The 21,197-nt window shown below is 40.1% G+C and overlaps 1 protein-coding gene across 2 annotated transcripts in view; it reads left to right on the top strand.

Moving 5' to 3' along the window:
- Positions 1-21,197, top strand: part of LOC136857304 (multiple epidermal growth factor-like domains protein 11) — a 216,760-nt gene that overhangs the window by 168,755 nt on the left and 26,808 nt on the right. For both annotated transcript variants that reach the window (XM_067135877.2, XM_067135878.2), the window contains 4 exons: positions 9,490-9,606; positions 12,524-12,670; positions 15,056-15,178; positions 19,760-19,897. In XM_067135877.2, the coding sequence (XP_066991978.1) occupies positions 9,490-9,606; positions 12,524-12,670; positions 15,056-15,178; positions 19,760-19,897 (525 nt within the window). The remainder of the gene's footprint in view (positions 1-9,489; positions 9,607-12,523; positions 12,671-15,055; positions 15,179-19,759; positions 19,898-21,197) is intronic.

Raw genomic sequence — 21,197 nt, 5'->3', positions numbered from 1 at the left:
GGCTTTTGAAGTAATTAAGCCAGTTCTGAGAACCTAGTAGTCAAAAAAAGATGAGATAACAAAAGCCATCCTACTTATCTAAACGCTAAATACAGAAGTTTCAAGCCTTTTTATAACTCTCGGCAGTCAGTGTAGCTAAGTAGGCCTACGATGGACGGTTGAGTTGTAAATTATTTGGTCCTAGGAACGAGAATACTTCTTAATATTGTCAGTGTGTTTTGGTTACTATAATTGGAATATGCACTTCTTGTGTGTGTGTGTGTGTGTGTGTGTGTCCGTACCATATAAGTGTATTCTTATAATTCCTTCGGATTTGAAAACTAAATTATTATTATTATTATTATTATTATTATTATTATTATTATTATTATTATTATTATTATTATTATTATTATTATTATCGTTGCGTCGTTGTTGTTCATTTTAATAATATACAATCGTGTACTACGGAATAAACTTGTAACTTTCCTTATCAGGAAACGAGGGGCCCATTTTCAATTATTGCGCGGGGTAGGGGCGAGCTTCTTAGCGCCGCTACTGCTACAGCTAAATTCTCCTCTTAGCAATCACAGCTGTTAAACCGCTGCTGCTGATACGACTAAATGTTTTCATTCCTCCCCTGAAGATGGAGGCGGGCTTCCTGGACGGTGACGCCGTCTCTCAGGCGAGGGTTGGCGGCTGTGACTTATGCTAGGAACTGTCGCGGGATTCGCCTTAGTACAAGAGAATCGAAAACCACAGACAACAATTCTCAGAACAGCCGACGGTGGGAACCAGCCCGTCTCCGTCTCCCCAGGCGTACAGCCATAGTAGAGCCATGACCACCCCTCCTCTGCTCGGTTGGCCGGTCAGAGTGCAGAGCTGTCTGACTAGGGACCAGCCGTGGCCACCTGTGGGCCGAACCCTATTCTGCATCCGCCGACAAACCGCTATTCAGAACGCCTACAGCTAAATTATGAGCAACAGCCCCGAAGGCCCATGGCCTACCAAGCGACGCCGTTCAGCCCGAAGGCCTGCGGGTTACGAGATATCATTTGGTCGGCACGACGAATCTTTTCGGCCGTTATTCTTGACTTTATAGACCGAGTCGATGCATCTACCATATGAAAATGAAATGTCGTATGGCTTTTAGTGCCGGGAAATCCCAGGACGGGTTCGGTTCGCCAGGTGCAGGTCTTTCTATTTGACGCCTGCGCTTCTTGATATGGATGAAATGATGATGAAGACAACACATACACCCAGCCCCCGTGCCATTCGAATTAACCAATTAAGGTTAAAATCCCCGACCCAGCTGGGAATCGAACCCGGGACCCTCTGAACCGAAGGCCAGTACGCTGACCGTTCAGCCAACGAGTCGGACATCTACCATATAATAAATACTTATTGAAATCCCAGTCAGCTACAGATTTTAGTATCAATGAGTTCAGTTGGATAGTGAACTCAAAATGAGTAATTACAAATTTCTGATTTTTTCGCAAAAAGAAAACCCCACAATCAGCGGAAAATACGGAGAGAATAATATGAACTAGTAATAAACTAATGAACTAGTTACCTTGATTTCTCCCGTTATTTTTAATCCTCAGATGCTACAAACATGCTGCATGAACATTAGGGGCGAGCACACCCCCATATTCAATTCCTGCATACGTCACTGGATCATCATTTTCACAGCAGTGAGATGTTAACAGATTACAGGCATTCTTGTTAAAATGTTTAATTATCGTTTAAAACAATTTCCAAGGTTTCAAACGCCCACTAATTCTGGATAACCTCATTCTTCACAATGGTGTTAGATAGTGATCATTTGCGACGCTGATAAGATATCTGGAAAAAAGTCCTTAATAACATCATTCATTGGAATTACATTACGATGTGTATTATACTTATATAAGCCTTTACTCAGTACGGCTTCTCACCGTTGCTAAGAAAGCTTCCTTCACTAGTGATTAAGTGAGAAGGTGAACCTTTTCAGGGTTGGTTAAAAATCATTTATGAAATTATTAATTTAAATGTCCGCCTCTGTTTTGTAGTGGTTAGTGTGATTAGCTGCCACCCCCGGAAGCCCGGGTTCGATTCCCGGCTCTGCCACGAAATTTGAAAAGTGGTACGAGGGCTGGAACGGGGTCCACTCACCTCGGGAGGTCAACTGAGTAGAGGTGGGTTCGATTCCCACCTCAGTCATCCTGGAAGTGGTTTTCCGTTTCTCCTCCAGGCAAATGCTGGGATGGTACCTAACTGAAGGCCACGGCCGCCTCCTTCCCCTTTCCTTGCCTGTCCCTTCCAATCCTTCCACAAGGCCCCTGTTCAGCATAGCAGGTGAGGCCACCTGGGCGATTTACTGGTCCTCCTCCTCAGTTTTATCCCCCGACCCAATGTCTCACGCTCCAGGACACTGCCCTCGAGGCGGTAGAGGTGGGATCCCTCGTTGAGTCCGAGGGAAAAGCCGACCCTGGATGGTAAACAGATTAAGAAAGAAAGAAAATGAGTAAGTTAAAAATATTGTAATTCAAAATTAAACTGGAATACCGAGAAGAGGATTAAACAATTATTAAAAGAGATTTCTATAACAAATTTAATACCATATTATAGGTCTACATTACTCCATGAAATTATCTGTTATTATGTGTTTAACTGCTTCATTATGAACACCAACCTATAAACTCTGTCTGTCCCTAATTTATTTGTTAGTAATGAATACACTACACCACAAGTAGAAAAACATTTTTCTACGCCTGCTGATGATACAGTACAATGGTTATAATTACATCTGGGATTCGAGCTCTGGACTGGGCAGCACGTATTGCTGTCATACACGCCATTAACACCATGGAAGGAACGTCCGACGTAACAACAATGCCTTGGCACAATTGAGAACATCATTGCTGGAGGAGTGGGATCACGTCCCGGCAGAATCCATCCAACAACTTGTGAACTGTATGACCGAGCGTTTACAGGCCTTCATAGATGTCAGGGGTGGGAAACACCCGTTTTTAGTGACCGGTCTTATCACCAAGTGCTGTAGACGCATTAACCTTGTTTTGTTTGGCCATAAATAGACAAAAATCAAGTAAAAAGAAAACTGAAAAATGTAAACTGCAAAATGTAAGGGAAATTGTGAGTTTATGCGTATTGTAAAACATGATGTGTTATTTTCTATAGCCAAACATCTAACTTCTGTCATATTTACATGAGTATTGGAAAACAGATATCTTTTATGGAATAAATTAAAATTGTATATACGAAATTAAAGTATTTCACTACTTTTTGTCGGCCAGTGTATATATATTTAACCATACGCAGTTAAAATCCTCGACCCGGCCGATAATCGAAACCCGTGCCCTCTGAACCGAAGCCCAGTACACTGAACATTTACCGAAGAGCTGGACAATAATGAAACTCCAAATATCGTAAGAAAAACGTTGTTCATCACACTTCATCTTATAAAGCATTCCTAGTAGGTCACCACATACTTTCAAATCTGGGAAGTAGCTGTTTGCTGCAAGGAATTTGGTGACACCGAAAGTGAAGCCTCTACCTAAATCTAACTTGATCTTAAGTAGAATTCTGGTAGACTTCGAGCACAGATTTAGTGGAAATTAATTATTTCTTGTGTCAATAACGGTAAGCTTAATGTAACTGAGTAATGACAGCAAGACTGTTTTAATTCGCAAAACTTCATGTTGTTGAATGTAAAATAAATGTCGTGTGAATCCAATGTATACTTAGGCGAAAGATAAGACTTGCAGTACAAACAAGGTAGGGCTTTATCAATGCCGGAGGAGCAACGCCTTGGCAATAACATAGAGCATGCTCTTGTCCCACATTGCTATTTGCCAGAGGCTGAAAACAGCTGCCTTGCAAACGGTTCACGAGTAAGATGCGTGCTGTTATATTTGAAAATTACTAAAGGAAAGGCATGTATAGAAAAAAAATACAACATCAAAACTCTAACTTTTTTATTTTTGTTTAATGCGTTTACCCTCCAGGTTTGGTGTGTGACATTTGGTCGGGGGTACTACTGGGGTGGAGGAACAGAACCTCGCCCAGGGGGTTTCACTTGTTATGCTGAACAGGGGCCTTGTGGAGTATGGGAGGTTTGGACGAGAGAAGTAAGGAAGAGCGAAGGAAGTGCCCGTAGCCCTAAGTTAGGTACCATCCCGGCATTTGCCTGAAGGATAAGTGGGAAACCACGGAAAACTACTTCGAAGAACGCTGAGGTGAGAATCGAACCCCGCCCCCTCCCCCCTCTACTCAGTTGACCTCCCGAGGCTGAGCGGACCCCGTTCCAGACTTTCAAAGTTCGTGGCAGAGCCGGGAATCAAACACGGACCTCAGAGGGTGGCAGCTAATCACACTAACCACTACACCACAGAGATGGACATTTATAATTTGGTTTCTGAGAAAAGAGGGTTATACTTTTTCAGAACTCTATTAAAAAAAGCGAGGGATGTCGGCAGGGAATGAAATGAAATGTAGTATGGCTTTTAGTGCCGGGAGTGCCCGAATATATGTTCGGTCCGCCAGGTGCAGGTCTTTTGAGTTGACACCCGAAGGCAACCTGCGCGTCGTGATAAGGATGAAATGATGATGTAGACGACACATTCAAACAGCCCCCGTGCCAGCGGAATTAACCAATGATGGAATTCCTGATCCTGCCGGGAATCGAACCCGGTACCCCTGTGACCAATGCTAGCAAGCTAACCATTTAACCAAACCTAAGAGAATTGAATGTCAGATCTGGAATGCAAAATTGGAACACGTGATTCATTTCGAAGTATTTAGGATGTTTGTTCTTGCAGGCGGTAATCTAGTAAGTGAAGTTGAATCAAGGTGCAGTAAGGGGGTGTGAACCTTGTAATCTATACTGATGTATGTAGGTAAGTGTGTATGTTCCAGCATAGTTCTGGAAAACATGGGACCATTTCATCCAAACGTGGTACACGTATGCCCACTGCCTTCATGATATAGCCTACAGACCGTACTGTAGCTCCGATGAAGTTATGCAAAGAGGTGAACAATTTCCTCCGATCCGTACAATGCAAGCACGTAATACGTCTGTGCATTGTAGCAGTGGCGACTGGTGGTATCTGAAGCTGGGTTTTGCACCAACATTTTCAATGTAGCATTTTTATATGAGAGGCTTCCAGCAATAACAAAAATCTTTATTGTCTTTAACTAATAAACTGTATTTCTATTAAAGCTGAAGTACATACAACCATTCAAACTCAGGAAATAAGGGGCAAATTACACAGCATAACTAGAGTTATTCTTACCTCACTTACCTCATTGAAAATCCCCCCCCCCCCTGATTTTCATTCATGCAAACTTGTCAGTCATCGATTGACGTCTGCGATCTCCATCACCAGATTTCTTTCAATAAAAATGATCGCCAAGGTCGACGACTTTTCCCAGCTTCTTAAGAATGTTTTTATTCTTTTCGAAGAATGATTATGATTGCTGATGAAATACCAGTGTTGGTAATATTGTGGGTGGCGCGGTACGGCGTACTCTAGTGGCGTGGAAAAGGAGAGGAGAGAAAGCAGGAATGAAGTCGTCTCAACAGAGTGGTGTAATCTAACGGGGGCATAGGAATTGTTTCTCGATGAGGGCTTGCTCATCTTCTGCAACACCCAAGGACCGGTACTTGCAAGCGTGCTACATGATGCTAAACAGGTTAAGGCTCGTCCCTGCTGAAACCACATTGCTCTGCGCTTTCCGCTTGGGAGTTGCCGTAGGAAAGCAAATCCCCTGAGTTTGATTTGAAGCCGGAGAGTTTATTGATCTATTGCGAAGCATTAGTACATCGAACGACCAAAGATGCTTGATTTTAACATATTTTAGAGTACCGAACATGTCAGGTTTTTAAACAAACAAAAAGAAGAAAAGACGACAAATCAAGTATAAAATTATTGGGAGTTGTGCAACACTGCAATAATAATACGCACAGTCCTTGTATTGTTAGTTAAGAAATATTCCGGAATGTTGTATTAATTTAACACCTGAGACCATTAACACCTGTAATTGTTTGATATCTCGTAAGTTAGGTCTATGTAATTTTAGGAGAAGTAGGCTTAATATGTGACCAAAGTGGTCAAAGCATGAGGATGCACCCAACAATCATAATTATTGTGCAATAGTAAAAATATGGAGACAACGAACGTAGAAAATAAAATATGATAATAAGATGATCATAAGTACAGTGCAGCTTTCTTTCTTCTTTTCTTGTTTACAATTGGCTTAACGTCACACCGACACAGATAGGTCTTATGCCGACGATGGGACAGGAAAGGCCCAGGAGTGGGAAGGAAGCGGCCGTGGCCTTCATTAAGGTACAGCCCCAGCATTTTCCTGGTATTTTTATTATTAATTATTTGGTATTAATTATTTGTATAACATTGCCAAAATAATTTAATATAAGGTTGGATTTTATAAACTGTATTTAGTTCTATATTTTAGACTGGGTTTTGCTTTTACTTCGCACGTTATCAATATTACCTAACCCAAGAAATAACACAAATGTGTTTCGTGCTTTCCCATTTTCACACCAGGCAAATGCTGAGGCTGTACCTTAATAAGGTTATACAACCTGTGACAATAAAGTTCGGTGAATAGCCCTGTACTATCAACATAGATGAGCAATGCACGACAGTGACCTTACTGTCCTTCGAAATAGTCCCCTCCCATAACTATGCACTGCTGAGATCGGCGATACATGTCCTGGAAACTTTGCAATAAGGCTTCCTTTGGGATGGTGTTCAAAAGCCTCGTCACGTTTCATTGGATGTCAGGAATATCGTCAAATCTCTTTCCTTTCAAAGCGAGTTTGATGCGCGACTTTTCGGCTCTGACCTTTTCCGACGAGGGGATCCCGGAGAACGCCATTTCATGCTTTGCCTTTTTGTTTCAGGGTCGTACCTGAGGCACCAGGTTTCATCATCAATGACAATACAGTGCAAGAAATTTGGTATCGCATTCGCCGTTTCGACAAAATCCTGTGAAGCCTCTAAACGTGCCTGCTTCTGATCGTCAGTCAAGTAAAGTAAACTCGTGTCCTCATTCCGAGGTGGTGCAGCTCTTTTCAGGCACACCCCCATTGGAGGTGAGCTGCGTGTACCATTTGAACCACATACCAGCCCTCCTGCCATTCTTAAATTTCTGGCAGTACCGGGAATCGAACCCGGGCCCCCGAGGACGGCAGCTAATAACACTAACCGTTACGCTACGGAGGTGGACGTCAGTCAAGTGATGTGGCACAAGACGAGAACACGTTTTCCTCTTCCCTAACTTCTGGGTAACGATTTGTCGCACGGATTCACGGTTAATCTGCAGTTCATCCGCTATCATGCGCACAGTTCATCGCCGATCGTTCGTGATTAATGTCCTCACCTTCCCAATGTCTTCCGCTACGGGGGTTGTCAGAAACATTTCCCGGCCTCCTCGAAAACGGACGAACCACTCGTACACACACTTCAAGAACAGTGCTTGATCTTCATAAACACGTACCAGCATCGCATGCGTTTCTTTCGGTGTCTTGCCAAGCTTAAAACAAAACTGCACATTGATTTTTGGTCGTTCATGTTCCTGTTCGCAGTTCAGAACCAACGCACTAAACACGCACTGTGTCAAACAGGTCTTACACGGCGCACACACGATGCTCAACTGAACAACGTTGGGAGCAGGTGGTTAGCTATGAGTTCTCATTATCTAAATTAGAGCTATTATGTAAATCCTGATGTGATAAATTTAGAGAACAGGCATGCAATATACTTTAAAATAAAGGTCTATCTTTCAACAGTCACAATATCCAAAGGATGCTTTCAATCACTATGTGTTATATTCACAAGTACGACTCATAACATTCATTTAGACCGTCCCAATCGATCAGCTGACGGGCTTGGTGCGCTTTCTACAGTACGGTTTATTCATCCCGAAGGCAGCCCGGCTTCATGGCTAAATGGTTAGCTTGCTGGCCTTTGGTCACAGAGGTCCCGGGTACAATTTCTGGCAGGGTCGGAAATTTTAACTATCATTGGTTAATTTCTCTGGCACAGGGGCTGGGTGTTTGTGTCATCATCATCATTTCATACTGATCACAACGCGCTGGTCGCCTATGGCGTCAAATCAAAAGACCCTCACCTGGCGAGCCGAACATGTCCTCGGACACTCCCGGCACCAAAAGCCATACGCCATTTCATCTCGAAGGCAGTGGTATGCCTTACTAGTTGGGTCCATAGTTTTCGAGGTCGCTGAGATGAATAGTGTAACACACTGGATGTCATATAAGTCCAAGTTCAGTCCTCATAGTCATGGAGGGTGAGAAGGGGTGAAAAATAAAAATCAATCTGACCCGAGATTAGTGTTGAATCCATTGTTTTCGGGGTCGCTAGACTGATTAATGACAGTTCCAATGACAGTTGGAATCATGCACATCACATCTGTAGCGCGACACATAAATACATACAGTACAGTCATCACCTATTTCTATTATTTATTTTAAAGGATCAGCTACTTCCCAGAAAATATGGCCTGCCTCAAGGACAAAGTTTATGCAAAACAAAATAATCTAAAACTAGAACTTAAACACATACAGTTTGAAGTGGAGGGAGGGGCAGGGTATATACATCAAAACTGAAAAAATAAATAAATAAAAAAAAAATAAAAAAAAAATAAAAAAAAATTGCAAATTCCGGCAGAAAGGTAAGTGTTAACAGTTTATCAACTTAAGAGCAGTAATAATAGTTTTTTTGAAATTTGATTCAATACTATACAATGAAACTTTCACCAAAGGAAGAACATTATACATGTATTAAAATCAAATAGAACTATGGTGTGATTATAAAATTAAAAATCATCTAGTATTTGACTACACACTATGAAGCTAACAGACACTAAAGAGACTGCCCGACTGATGAAGCGTGCGGCAAGTGGGTGAATCGTACCTCAGTGTCTATGAATATCTTGGGAAAAAAAAAAAAAAAAAAAAAGAAAACCACTCTGTTACCCTTCCTCACAGCACATGCAAAGTCTCCACTATTTGCTGTGAGGCTACACAAATTGGTTAGCTGTGATGAAAGTCATTTTATGCATATTTCTGCTAATCATTTTGTTATTAATTAAAAAAATAAGGAAAGAACTAGCTGATAAGACAACAGGACTTGTACCATTTTTCAAACATTCCTATAATTCCTAGTTTCAGCTGGCTAAAATGAAATAAAAATGTAATGTTTCCTCCATAAAGTGTGTTACTGAACACATAGGCCTAAAAATCTCTAAAAGTATAAAATATTTCATCAAATATCAATCAGTGTTATAATACATAAATCTACAAAACACCACTTCACACATAATTAACAGGAAATACAAATCCCAAAAGTAAACATTCAAAAATGATCTGGGCATCACCGGGTATTAAAGATAGTACTTAATAAAAGTGATAAATTGAGTACTGTATGCATAACGCTCATACAATTTGTTTTATTTATGTTTTAGATCTCAACGGTCCCTGTTCCAGTAATTCTGAATGCACAGTAGAGAATGCTGAATGTTCAAATAGTACTTGCAAATGCAAGAAAGGTTTCGTTATAGTGGATAGAGACTGTAAGGAAGGTAAGAAAACATTTGTACAATAAATTTATACAATTACAAGCCTTATTTAGTTCCTTTTCTGGATTGAACCGTGCTGTTGTTTTATGCAGGCCTAGAGTTTGCCGTCATTTTGAATACATCGCAGTATTCTTTATCGATCACTAATAATCTGCTTTTAGGGCTGTCACCCAAGTGGCAGATTCGCTTTTTAAAATGTTTTCAAAGAACTTGGAAATTTATCAAACACATCCCTTGATAAATTATTATTCCAATCCTTTATTCTTCGCCCTATAATGGATATTTGCCCCAATTTGTCCACTTGAATTTCAACTTTATCTTCATATTATGATCTTTTCTACTTTTAAAGTTCCTTCTTTCTTTCTTAATCTGTTTACCCTCCAGGGTTGGTTTTTCCATCGGACTCAAGGAGGGATCCCACCTCTACCGCCTCAAGGGCAGTGTCTTGGAGTATGAGACTTTAGGTCGAGGATACAACTGGAGAGGAGGACTAGTACCTTGCCCAGGCGGCCTCACCTGCTATGCTGAACAGGGGGCCTTGTGGGGGATGGGAAGATCAGAAGGGATAGACAAGGAAGAGGGAAGGAAGCGGCCGTGGCCTTAAGTTAGATACCATCCTGGTATTTGCCTGGAGGGGAAGTGGAAAACCATGGAAAACCACTTCAAAGATGGCTGAAGAGGGAAATGAACCCCTCTCTACTCAGTTAACCTCCCGAGGCTGAGTGGACACTGTTCCAGCCCTCGTATCACTTTTCAAATTTTATGGCAGAGCCAGGAATCGAACGTGGGCGTCCCGGGGTAGTAGCTACACTACAGAGGCGGACCTTTTAAAGTTCTCCTCAAGCTTATTCGTCTACTAGTGTTATTCCACGCAATCTATCCACTAACAGCTCAAAACATACCACTTAGTCAAACATCTCTTCTTCTTTCTCCCAAGTCTTTTCAGCCCAAAGTTTTTAACATATTTGTAACACTACTCTTTTGTTGAAAATCGCCAAAAACAAGTTGTGGGCGAAATGCTGGCAACCAGGAATGACTTAGCTGGAAAATTTATAATGTCAAAGAACGGACCAACTATATTGGTATTATAAATTTACTCATTCGGAACCACTATTTCAGATTCCTTACGGGAATCAACATCTATATAATCCTTTCCAGTTTTCGTATCAAATAGTCCTAGTGTGGGTCCCATATACTCTAATTGGGGTTTTATCAGAGACTTATACGCCCTCTTCTTTACATTCTTATTCATCATCATCATCATCAGTTTTCCACTCCAGTTGCCCGTGTGTGGTTTACGAGCACTCTCCACTTCTGTCTGTCTATGTACCACTCTTCTCTCAAGATAACATCCCAGCTGACTCCTCTTGTTCCTATGTCCTCTTTCACTTGGTCCAGCCATCTCTTCCTAGGTCTTCCTACTGGTTGTGTTCCGGCCACGACTGTGTGTAGCCATTGTTTTGCTGCCCTTCCATCGTCCAATCGTTTGACATGGCCAAACCATTTCAAATGGGCCCTTGTCACTTTTTCATTCAGGGATGGGTACACACCCGCTTCCTCCCTTATTCTTTCATTCCTTACCCTGTCCCTTTTTGTCTTCTGTACCATAGTACGTAGGAACTTCATTTCTGCGGCTTGTAGTTTGCTATCCACTTGTTGGGTTGTTGTGCAGGTTTCTAGGCCATATGTTAGTATGGGGGTGAAGTATGGTTGGAATAGAATCTGCTTTGATCTTAAGGGAACTTGTTCGTTCCAGAGGAGGTTCCGAACTTGATGGTAAAACTGAGCTGATTTTTGAATGCAGTTGTTAATCTCATGCTGTATTCTGTTATCACTTGAAATGATGCACCCAAGAAATTTATATTGGTCTACTGTTTCCAGCTGTGTACCTTCTTCTTTACATTCTTATTACAACTCTTAAATACCTCATAACCATGTGAAAAGTTCTGTAATCTTCCTTTACAACCTCGTTAATGTGATTACTCCAATGAATATCATTCCTTATATTAACCCCTAGGTATTTACAGTCATCCCCATGAGATACTATCACCTCAAGTTAGTTTAAAGCAAACTCTATGGTGATTTCCATGATTTCTTTTCCAAATTCCTTTATTTATTTACAATTTACTTTATGTGTCGCACCAACACAGTTATGTTTTATGGTAGCGGTGGGATAGGGAAGGGCTAGGAGTGGGAAGGAAGCGGCTGTGGCCTTAATTAAGATACAGACCCAGCATTTGCATGGTGTGAAAAGAGGAAACCATGGAAAACTATCTTCAGGGCTGCCAACAGTGGGGTTTGAACCCACTATCTTCCAAATGCAAGCTGGCAGCTATGTAACACAAACCGTGCAGCCACTCATTCGGTCGAAATTACTTTTTGATTTCTTTTAACATTTGTTTTGTATAAACATTGAGAAGGAAGAGGGACAAGCTGCAACCCTGCCTTGCTCCTTTTTCTTATAGGTTCCAGTTCTTATCACTGTAGAGTAATTTTTGTATAGACTACAAACAAGAGTGTTGGCTGTGTGATTAGTGTCATGTAGCTGTAAGCTTGTATTCCAGAGATGGTCGGTTTGAACCCTACTGTCGGCAGCCATAAAGATGATTTTCCTGGTTTTCCCATTTTCACACAAGGAAACGCTGGGCTTGTACCCTATTAAAGCCATGGTCGCTTCCTTCCCATACCCAGTCCTTTTCTTTTCCATCGTCGCCTGAAGACTTGTCTGTGTTGGTGTGACATACAGAAAGAAAAAAAAAACAACTTTCATAATTTTAAAACGGAGTAGGTTCCTCATTAGAACAGTTTCTGCATATTTTCTCATAACAATTGAACTTCCTATCTAAGAGGATTGATTTGCACAATCACACTATGAAAATGAAATATCCTTTATTTGAGATGATCATGTTTTATTTTTCAGCTGCAACCCATCTCGGGGAAGGCTGTGAAAGTGAGAATCAATGTTCTGAGAATCTGGGGAAAAATGTGGACTGCCGTGATTACTCTTGCGTGTGCCGAGAAAATTATGTATCCAGCCAGAGTGCACAGGCTTGTCTTCCAAAGCTAAGTAAGTAAAATAGGCCTAATATTTAGTAATTATGTTTTAGGAAAAAAAATTGGTTTCAAATTTTCCTTTTGGGATAATTAAATGATCATAGTGGTGGTGGTAGTGGTGTTATAAGATGAAGTAAAACTAGACCACCATTCTCTATTAATACTAATCAGAGGGGAAATGGAAGGGGACCAACACTTTGAAAAATGAAAGACAAGGGCCATGAAGGGTGTGAAAATGAAAGATTCCCTAAGCCTCACAAACCTAATACCACTGGGGTCAGAACAAGAGTTGACCAAGGGGGGTCAGATAGGATAGATGAAAGTGAGGAGCTTGACACAAGTAAGCGGAAACAATGCCAGGACTCAGCTAAGGGTCCTGTAGTTGCCAACCCATGTCCCAAATTAAGAGCCCATGGGGCCACTTTTAGTCACCTTTTAGGCAGGGAATACCATGTATAATAATCTATTGCCTCCACCCACAGGGGAAAAATGATCATAAATATGTCTTTGAATAATTGAAACTCAAATTAATAACAATTTATTTGCATTTAACAAATCATTTTCGAGAGACAAGTGTAGTATTCAGTGCTTCAAAAGGGAGAAACTGACTTAGGGCCTATGAAACTACCACAAATGAAATAATCAGTTCTCTACAGTGTTATGATAAGGCATTTTTGATAAAAGAGCCTTCTGTCATGGCCATCCATTAATACTTCACATCACAGCCTGCACAGTTGGCTAGGTATCATCGCATCACACATTTTGTATCGCTGATTGCGCGAGACAAGTTTTCAGACGACCCCCAGTCATGAGACATATTCATGTGGGTAAAAAAAAAAAAAAATTTTAAAGTGAACAAAAGGGAGAAAATGGGAAACATGAGCAGTTAATTAAAACTGACTGTGTAAAAGGTGCTTGTCAGTTGGATTGCCATATCTTGCACTTTTGAGACCCCACTGCAAGCCTCCTCTGGAGCACAAAACAGCGACAGGTGATGGTGCATTATGGGAGATAAATATTTCCCCTTGGTATAAATGCCTGCCTAGGCTTTCAAAATCAAAAATGAGTTTTCCAGAAGGGATCTAATGGGCGCCAAAATAATATTCCATTCTAAGATACCAGTAATCAGTTATTACAAATATAAATTTTGTTAATCAGATTTCTTTACATCACGTCTATCTATATACTATGGAAAAAAGAAAAAAAATGCTCATTGTTTAACCCTCTACTGGTATGTTAGAAAATTTTTGTTATGTAGTTGATAAGGCGGGGTCACAATGACCATGTTCTTTCTCAATTTTGATATGTTTAAATTTTAAAAGTAAAGTACTGGTATTTGCATCTTCAAAAGAGCACTTTTGAGACATTTTATTCACCAATAAGGATCCTATTTGAACTTTATGCTGCTTCTCACAACCATGCTATTGTTACGGATACTCTGGTAGGTTATCTTTATATTCAATGTTATCTAACGTCATGCAATACCTATAGTTTTTTACATAGGCTACGTATAGGATATGAGTAGATATATATATTTCTGTGCCTGGCTGTTAGATGGAAGATAAGACCTTAATCTTGCCAGATAAAACATTACTTACCAAAATCAACATATCCTTAACAGACTTTATTTTAGGAATTAGGAATGAAATAAACACAAGATACAGCTCCAATACTCTAGTACTATGTACAGAAATGTTTTAGTCAAACATGGCAACTGAAAAGATGAAAAATTTGACTTTTAGGCAACAGCGATTGCTTCCTGCATCATAGCAAAAATCTTTTGTAAGAGTATGGCATTACAAACCTGGGGACATTAATAACTAAAAGAATCCAGTTCTACAAGGAGACTTGGAAAACTGAGAAAACTAGAATAGTTGTTTACAGACAATCTTCTCAAACACCGTTTGTGCAGTCAGTGCATGTTGGTGAATTAAAATGAACACTTTCCTTTTCATCAAAGATTGACTGTATCCATTCATTAAATTTTTGGTCAGTTGAATTTGTTTTCCTGAAGTAATGAAATACTTATTTTCCTCACTGTCCTAGTCTCACATCTGTATAAAGCTATGCTCCAGATGTTTTTAAGGAATGTTTTTCCTAATCTCAATACTTAAGCTGTTGGATGTTAGGAGACTTTTCTTTTTGAAGAATGTTTTTTGGCATGTTAGATTCAACCTTGCCTTGCTTCTTCCGTCAGATGAAAATTTACTGTCTAGGTAACAGAAGTTGTTCACCTCTTCAAGATCATAGCTTTCTAATGTTAAATTGATTGCTTTTGTATTTTTATTTTAGTATTGAATTTCATGGATTAATGCTAATCTAATGTCTTCAAATTTTCTAGTAGGGTGCCTTTATGAGGAACCACCAATGATATTAATATGAATGTGTGTTATTGCAGATCTTTATGATCAATGCGAAGAGCCTGTCCAGTGTGTTCTAACCAACTCCACCACATGTAAGGATGGAATTTGTTCCTGCCTACCAGGTTTTAGCTCTGTCGAGAGTGCTAGATGTATGCCAGGTAAGAAGTGTGTTATTTCACAACCAGCTCAAGTATCTTTCTTCGTAAGGATTTATGAGCAAGGATTAAAGTGGTTAAATAGTTTTGAAACACGCTCTTGCAGACAATATTTACAGCCTTCTCATTGTGTACATATATATATACGTGAAGCGGGTATGTGAGCGTTAGTGGGTTGGTCATGCTGATAAATAATTAGATATTTTGCGCCGTTGACATTTTATCAGCTGCTGAAGTTAGCCAATCATATCCCTTCACGGGTAAATTCAAATGTGCTTTGTGCAGTGGTGTTGTTAAATCTACAGGTGGCCCAAGACCAGCTTGAGAGCACCAGGGTGGGGGCGGTAGAATAACACCCACGGTATGCCCTGCCTGTCATAATAGGTGACTAAAAGGGGGCCCAAGGGCTCTGAACTTGAGAGTGTGGGTTGGCGACCATGGGGCCCTTAGCTGAGACCTGGCATTGCTTCCACTTACTTGTGCCAGACTCCTCACTTTTATCTATCCTATCTGACCTCCTTGGTCAACTCTTGCTCTTTTCTGACCCTGACGGTATTAGGTTTCGAGTTCTAGGGAGGCTTTCATTTTCATGCCCTTCATGGTCTTTGTCTTTCTTTGGCCGATACCTTCATTTTTTGAAGTGTCGGATACTTTCAATTTTTTTTCTTCTTTCTGATTAGTGCTATATACATAGAGGATGGTTGCCTAGTTGTACTTCCTCTTAAAACAAAAATCCCGTGGTGACCCATTTTCACACCAAGCAAATGCTCGGGCTGTGCCTTAATTAAGGCCACGGCTGTTTCATTCCCACTCCTAGCCTTTTCCTGTCCTATCATCGCCGTAAAATCTATCTGTGTTGGTAAGACATAAAGCAACTTGAAAAAAAAAAAAAAAAAAAAAAATCACCACCACCGCACCAATCGAAGAAAACAAAACTTTGCCACGGGAGGGATTTGAACACAGACCTCCGAGTTGACAGCATGACACCATAGCAAGTACGCTACGGGAAAACCAGCTGAAACCCACGGGTGTGTGTGTGTGTGTGTGTGTGTGTGATACTGATTTTTTGGCACAGCTCTCAAGCCGGTCATAAGCCAGGTGCACATTTAGCAACACCGCCTCACAAAGCGATCTGACTGGCTAACCTGAGCAGCTGATAAAATGTCAACAACACAAGGTATCGAATTAGGTTTTTCAAATTATTTATCAGTATGACCAACCTTCTAATGCTCATATACCCCATTTACGTTGTTTCCGACCACCCTATATAAAACTCGAGAGCACGCCACATAAGGCTGGCCGTGACTGAAGCACTGGTTCTCTAGATAATGACGCAATATGAAATGTAAATTATAAACCCACTAAAAATGAAACCTAAACCCACACAATATTAAAACGATAGAAGCACGGAATATACAGATAATTCAATGACAATGATGATAAAGAAAATGGACGAATAAATTCTCAAACATGGATGAGCACATTTAGCACTCTGAACAGTAAAACACTGTAACATGCAAACGCTTTCCATAGAATGGTGCGCTCACTCCTCAGCTGTCCTCTTAACAAACAAGCAATAACTGAAGCGCAAGAAGAGTAGCCTATTCATTAGTGAAGGCAACTACGTGTACACGGTTGCTAGGTAATATCGTGTTACACATTTTCTATCGCTAATTTCATGATGCATATTTTCAGATGACCCTCCCCCTCCCGCCCAACCATAAGACAAGAAAGCTGAATTTTCTTGAAAACCGTTAGAGTTACGAGGAAAATGCGAATGACGTTTCTTGTAGAAAATGTCATTTCAAGGCCGTATGATGCACGGCATGTTTCGATAGGGCCAACCGTTAACCTCTTATAGTCATAAATGTAGGGGGAAATATTGCCCAAATTTGGGACATACCCTTGTAAAATCCCTCACTAGTTTGAAACTGTGAAATATGTCAAAATCAAAAGTAATCCTTGCAAGACTTGAGATTTCAAGCTATATCCTTACCAAATTTCAGATCAATCAGTCCTGTAGTTTTTGAGCTTATCTGGACCAAACAAACAAACACCCTACTATGAGAGGAACAACCAAAGAATCCATACTTACTCTCTCGTCTTCCAAGCCCAAAAAACATATTCATGATTCTATGCTTTTCCGTGTAGCAGAGAAATTTACACATATCCTTCTTTGGTAATTCTTTATTTCTGGTACTCATAAATTCTCCCAGTGTAGTTACTCCTCTGTATTATATATTTGCTTTTATTATGTTTTGTTTTCAATTACCATGTGATTTTCATTGTGCATTTTTATTTCTTTTAAATTTTAAGTGGTTTCATATTTATGATGTTACAGTGAATTTTGTTTTTTTAAAAGGTAATTTTTGATTTTATAGATAAAGATGGATAGTGTTAAGAAAGTACTTAACTGGGTGTAGAATCAGTGTACTTCCACATAAATAAATAAACAAATCCTATGCCGATGTCGTTTTCTCTATTTTAAATCCTCGGCGTGGCACCCCTGCAAATGTTCTGTCATGTGGGATCAGTCTTATGTCACTGAAAGGGGAGAATAGGGTGCCAAGAACCGTTACCACAAACGAGAATCATAGATGACATCTCAAACAGGTGTTACATGACCGCTCGTGGAATACTGGGTCCTTATTTCATTGAAGATGCTGCACAGAATCCAAAAACTGCGGACCAGGTCTTCTAGAGAGATACTGATACCTCATTCATTGTTTATTGTGCCAGAAACGACATAGGATGCAACAAGATGGAGCTACAGGCCACATTTCATCGTTGTTTGTTTTATCGAATATAGTATAAAATTAATGTGGTGTAGTTTGGATGTGACCTTTGTAAATACAACTTACAAGAAAGAAAGCTACAAAATGGTAATTTTTTGAAGCTAACTGAGCAAAATTCTCTCTTTTTTTTTTTTTTTTTTTTGACAATTGGCTTTATAATACCAATATAAATGGTCCGTTATTGGACATTATAAATTTTCCAGCTAGCTAGGTGTGCTAGGTACCAACTGATGAGCCCACCCTAGCACACGAGGGCGAAACGCTGGCAACCAAGAATGAGCTAGCTGGAAAATTTATAATGTCCAATAACGGACCATTTATATTGGTATTATAAATTTGCTCATTCAGGACAAATATTTCAGATTCCCTATGGGAATCAACATCTATATCAATTGGCTTTATGTCGCACCGGCACATATAGTTCTTATGATGATGATGGAATAGGAAAGGCCTGGGAGTGGGAAGGAAGTGGCCGTGGCCTTAGTTAAGGTACAGCCCTACCATTTGTCTGGTGTGAAAATGGGAAACCATGGAAAACCATTTTCAGGGCTAACGACAGTGGGGTTCGACCACTGACTCCCGAATGCAAGCTCACAGCTGCATTGCCCTAATCACACAGCCAACTCACCTGGTGAGAGAGCAAATTTGGACAGAAAAGTAAAGGTTGACAGTTTACCAACTTAACTGCAGTAATAGTTTTTGTCTGTTTGTTGAGATTTTTAGGAAGAGGAGTTAGGGATAGGAATAATTTACCAAGGGAGATATTCAATAAATTTCCAAATTCTTTGCAATTATTTAAAACAAAGGCTAGGTAAAAAATAGCTAGGAATCTGCTGCCTGGGCAACTGCCCTAAATGCAGATCAGTGGTAATTGATTGATTTTGATTCAATACTGTGCAATAAAACTTTTATCAAAGGAACATTTACACATATTACAATTAAATAGAAGTATAGTATGATTATTCAATAGAAAAGCCATTTAGTATTTGACTACATACTAAGAATGTAACACACACTAGATACAACTACACATACACATTTGACTGTGTGAGACTGCCAGACTGACGAATGCATGCAGAAGGTGGGTGAATCATACCTCACTGACCATGACCTTGGCAAAAATATACTCCTGCTTCCTTCCTCACAGCACATAATAGAAGTGCAATTACAGTACTATCTCATGGCACAAACCTGCGCGAAGCTCCGAGCTTGGAGGGGAAAGTAGGGGAAGGGTGGTAGTGCACAGGTTAACTATTTCTGGGCTATTGGTTGCAAAATGAAGCCTTGTCACACTTAGGTAGTTGCCAGGAGATAATGTGAACACTTCTGTAGCAACTGGCAAAGTGAACGTTCCTCCCCCTCTTACTCACAGTACAGCACATGGACTTGTATGCATACAAAACTCGTTTAGTGCGCAACTAAGATTTTGGGCCATCAGATACTAATCACGCTTCAACACACTGCTGCATGAGTGTCTGCTACTTGCTGTGGTGCTGTACAAATCAGTTAACTTTGTTGAATGACATTCTGTGTGTATTTCTGCTAAGTCATTTTTAATGTTTAAAGAAATTAAAGGAAAGATTCAGGTAACAGACAACAGTGTTTATATAAATTACTTTCCTTTATAATTCCTACATTTAGGCAGCTAAAATGGAATAAACATTTAATTTTTCTCCACAAGGTAGTGCTGCCCCTCCCTCGCCCATCCCCTTCCCCTAGTTGATGCCTCTGATTTTTACTACCCTATACAGTATATTTACTTTAACCGTCCTTCTTGTTCATGTTACAGATAAAGTATATGGACAGGAATGCTCACATCCTGCAGAGTGTATGACGAAGAACGGACAGTTTGCAAGCTGTCGAGAAGGGAAGTGTGCTTGTGAAAGTAATGCCTATTACAATGGAACTGCCTGTTTGAAGAAGAATGGTGAGTACAGCATGTATAATTTTTTTTTCCAGAGTTGGATTCTAACAGTTAAATGCCATTATATTTGTGCACTCCTTTTAGATCATCAATATTAATGCACAAAATTAAACTAAACAGTGTCCTGCACGATAGTGACTACACGCTAAATTCAGACATTCATATAACACACGACAAGCAGGTGAGATAGCTCTCTTTCAAATACACTCATATAACTATGGCAACTGTAGTTCTCAGCCATTCGATCATATAATCATCATCCAAGAGATTTAAAATCAATGTCTAATCTATCAGCTTTCAAAACTAAATTATTTATTTCAGCTGGGCTGAGCGGCTCAGATGGTTGAGGCGCTGGCCTTCTGACCCCAACTTGGCAGGTTCGATCCTGGCTCAGTCCGGTGTATTTGAAGGTGCTCAAATACATCAGCCTCATGTCGGTAGATTTACCGGCATGTAAAAGAACTCCTGTGGGACTAAATTCTGGCACCTTGGCGTCTCCAAAAACCGCAAAAGTAGTTAGTGGGATGTAAAGCAAATAACATTATTATTATTATTATTATTATTATTATTATTATTATTAAACTAAATTAAAGAAAGTGCTATGGAATCAGTACCTAAATAAGTAGATGAATTTTGTGATTGTAACATACAGGAAATATTGGAATTTTTCAGATTAAAGAACATTATAACATAATTAACTTATTTGCAGTCAATGTACAAGTACAGTAGAGTCTCGTTAATCCGAACTAATTGGGACCGGAGTCTGTTTGGATTACGAAATTTTCGGATTAACCGGAAAAATATTTTCTAAAAATAATGTTATTGTTTTTACGTCCCGCTAACTACTTTTATGGTTTACGGAGACGCCTAAGTGCCGGGATTTTCTCCTGCAGGAGTTCTTTTACGTGCCAGTAAATCTACTTACACGAGGCTGGCGTATTTGACCACCTTCAAACACCACCGGACTGAGTGAATTAACTTGTGGTGAAATAAGAGCAATTTTCTTGCCTCCTAATGTTACGTCGATATTGCAGCCAATGGACCAGGGCGTTCCGCAAAATGTAAAACTTGTGTATAAACGGAAAATTCTCAGGTACCGGTTGTGATTGAGAATGACAGTTCACTTACTATTCTTCAAAAACTGAAGAACCTGAATGTAAAGGACGTGGTTTACTGGGCAGCAGAGGCAAGGGAGGGTGACAGTGAGCAGTTCAAGAGGAAAACGCGGAAGAAATTGTGGCCGAGTCTCTCATTCATCGAGAGTGCAGCGGAAGCATCTGCAAATGTCAATCTCCTTGAAATT

This window comes from Anabrus simplex, chromosome 1 (assembly GCF_040414725.1).
Source record: "Anabrus simplex isolate iqAnaSimp1 chromosome 1, ASM4041472v1, whole genome shotgun sequence".
Taxonomy (NCBI): Eukaryota; Metazoa; Arthropoda; class Insecta; order Orthoptera; family Tettigoniidae; genus Anabrus; species Anabrus simplex.
This window is presented reverse-complemented; position numbering and strand designations above follow the sequence as displayed.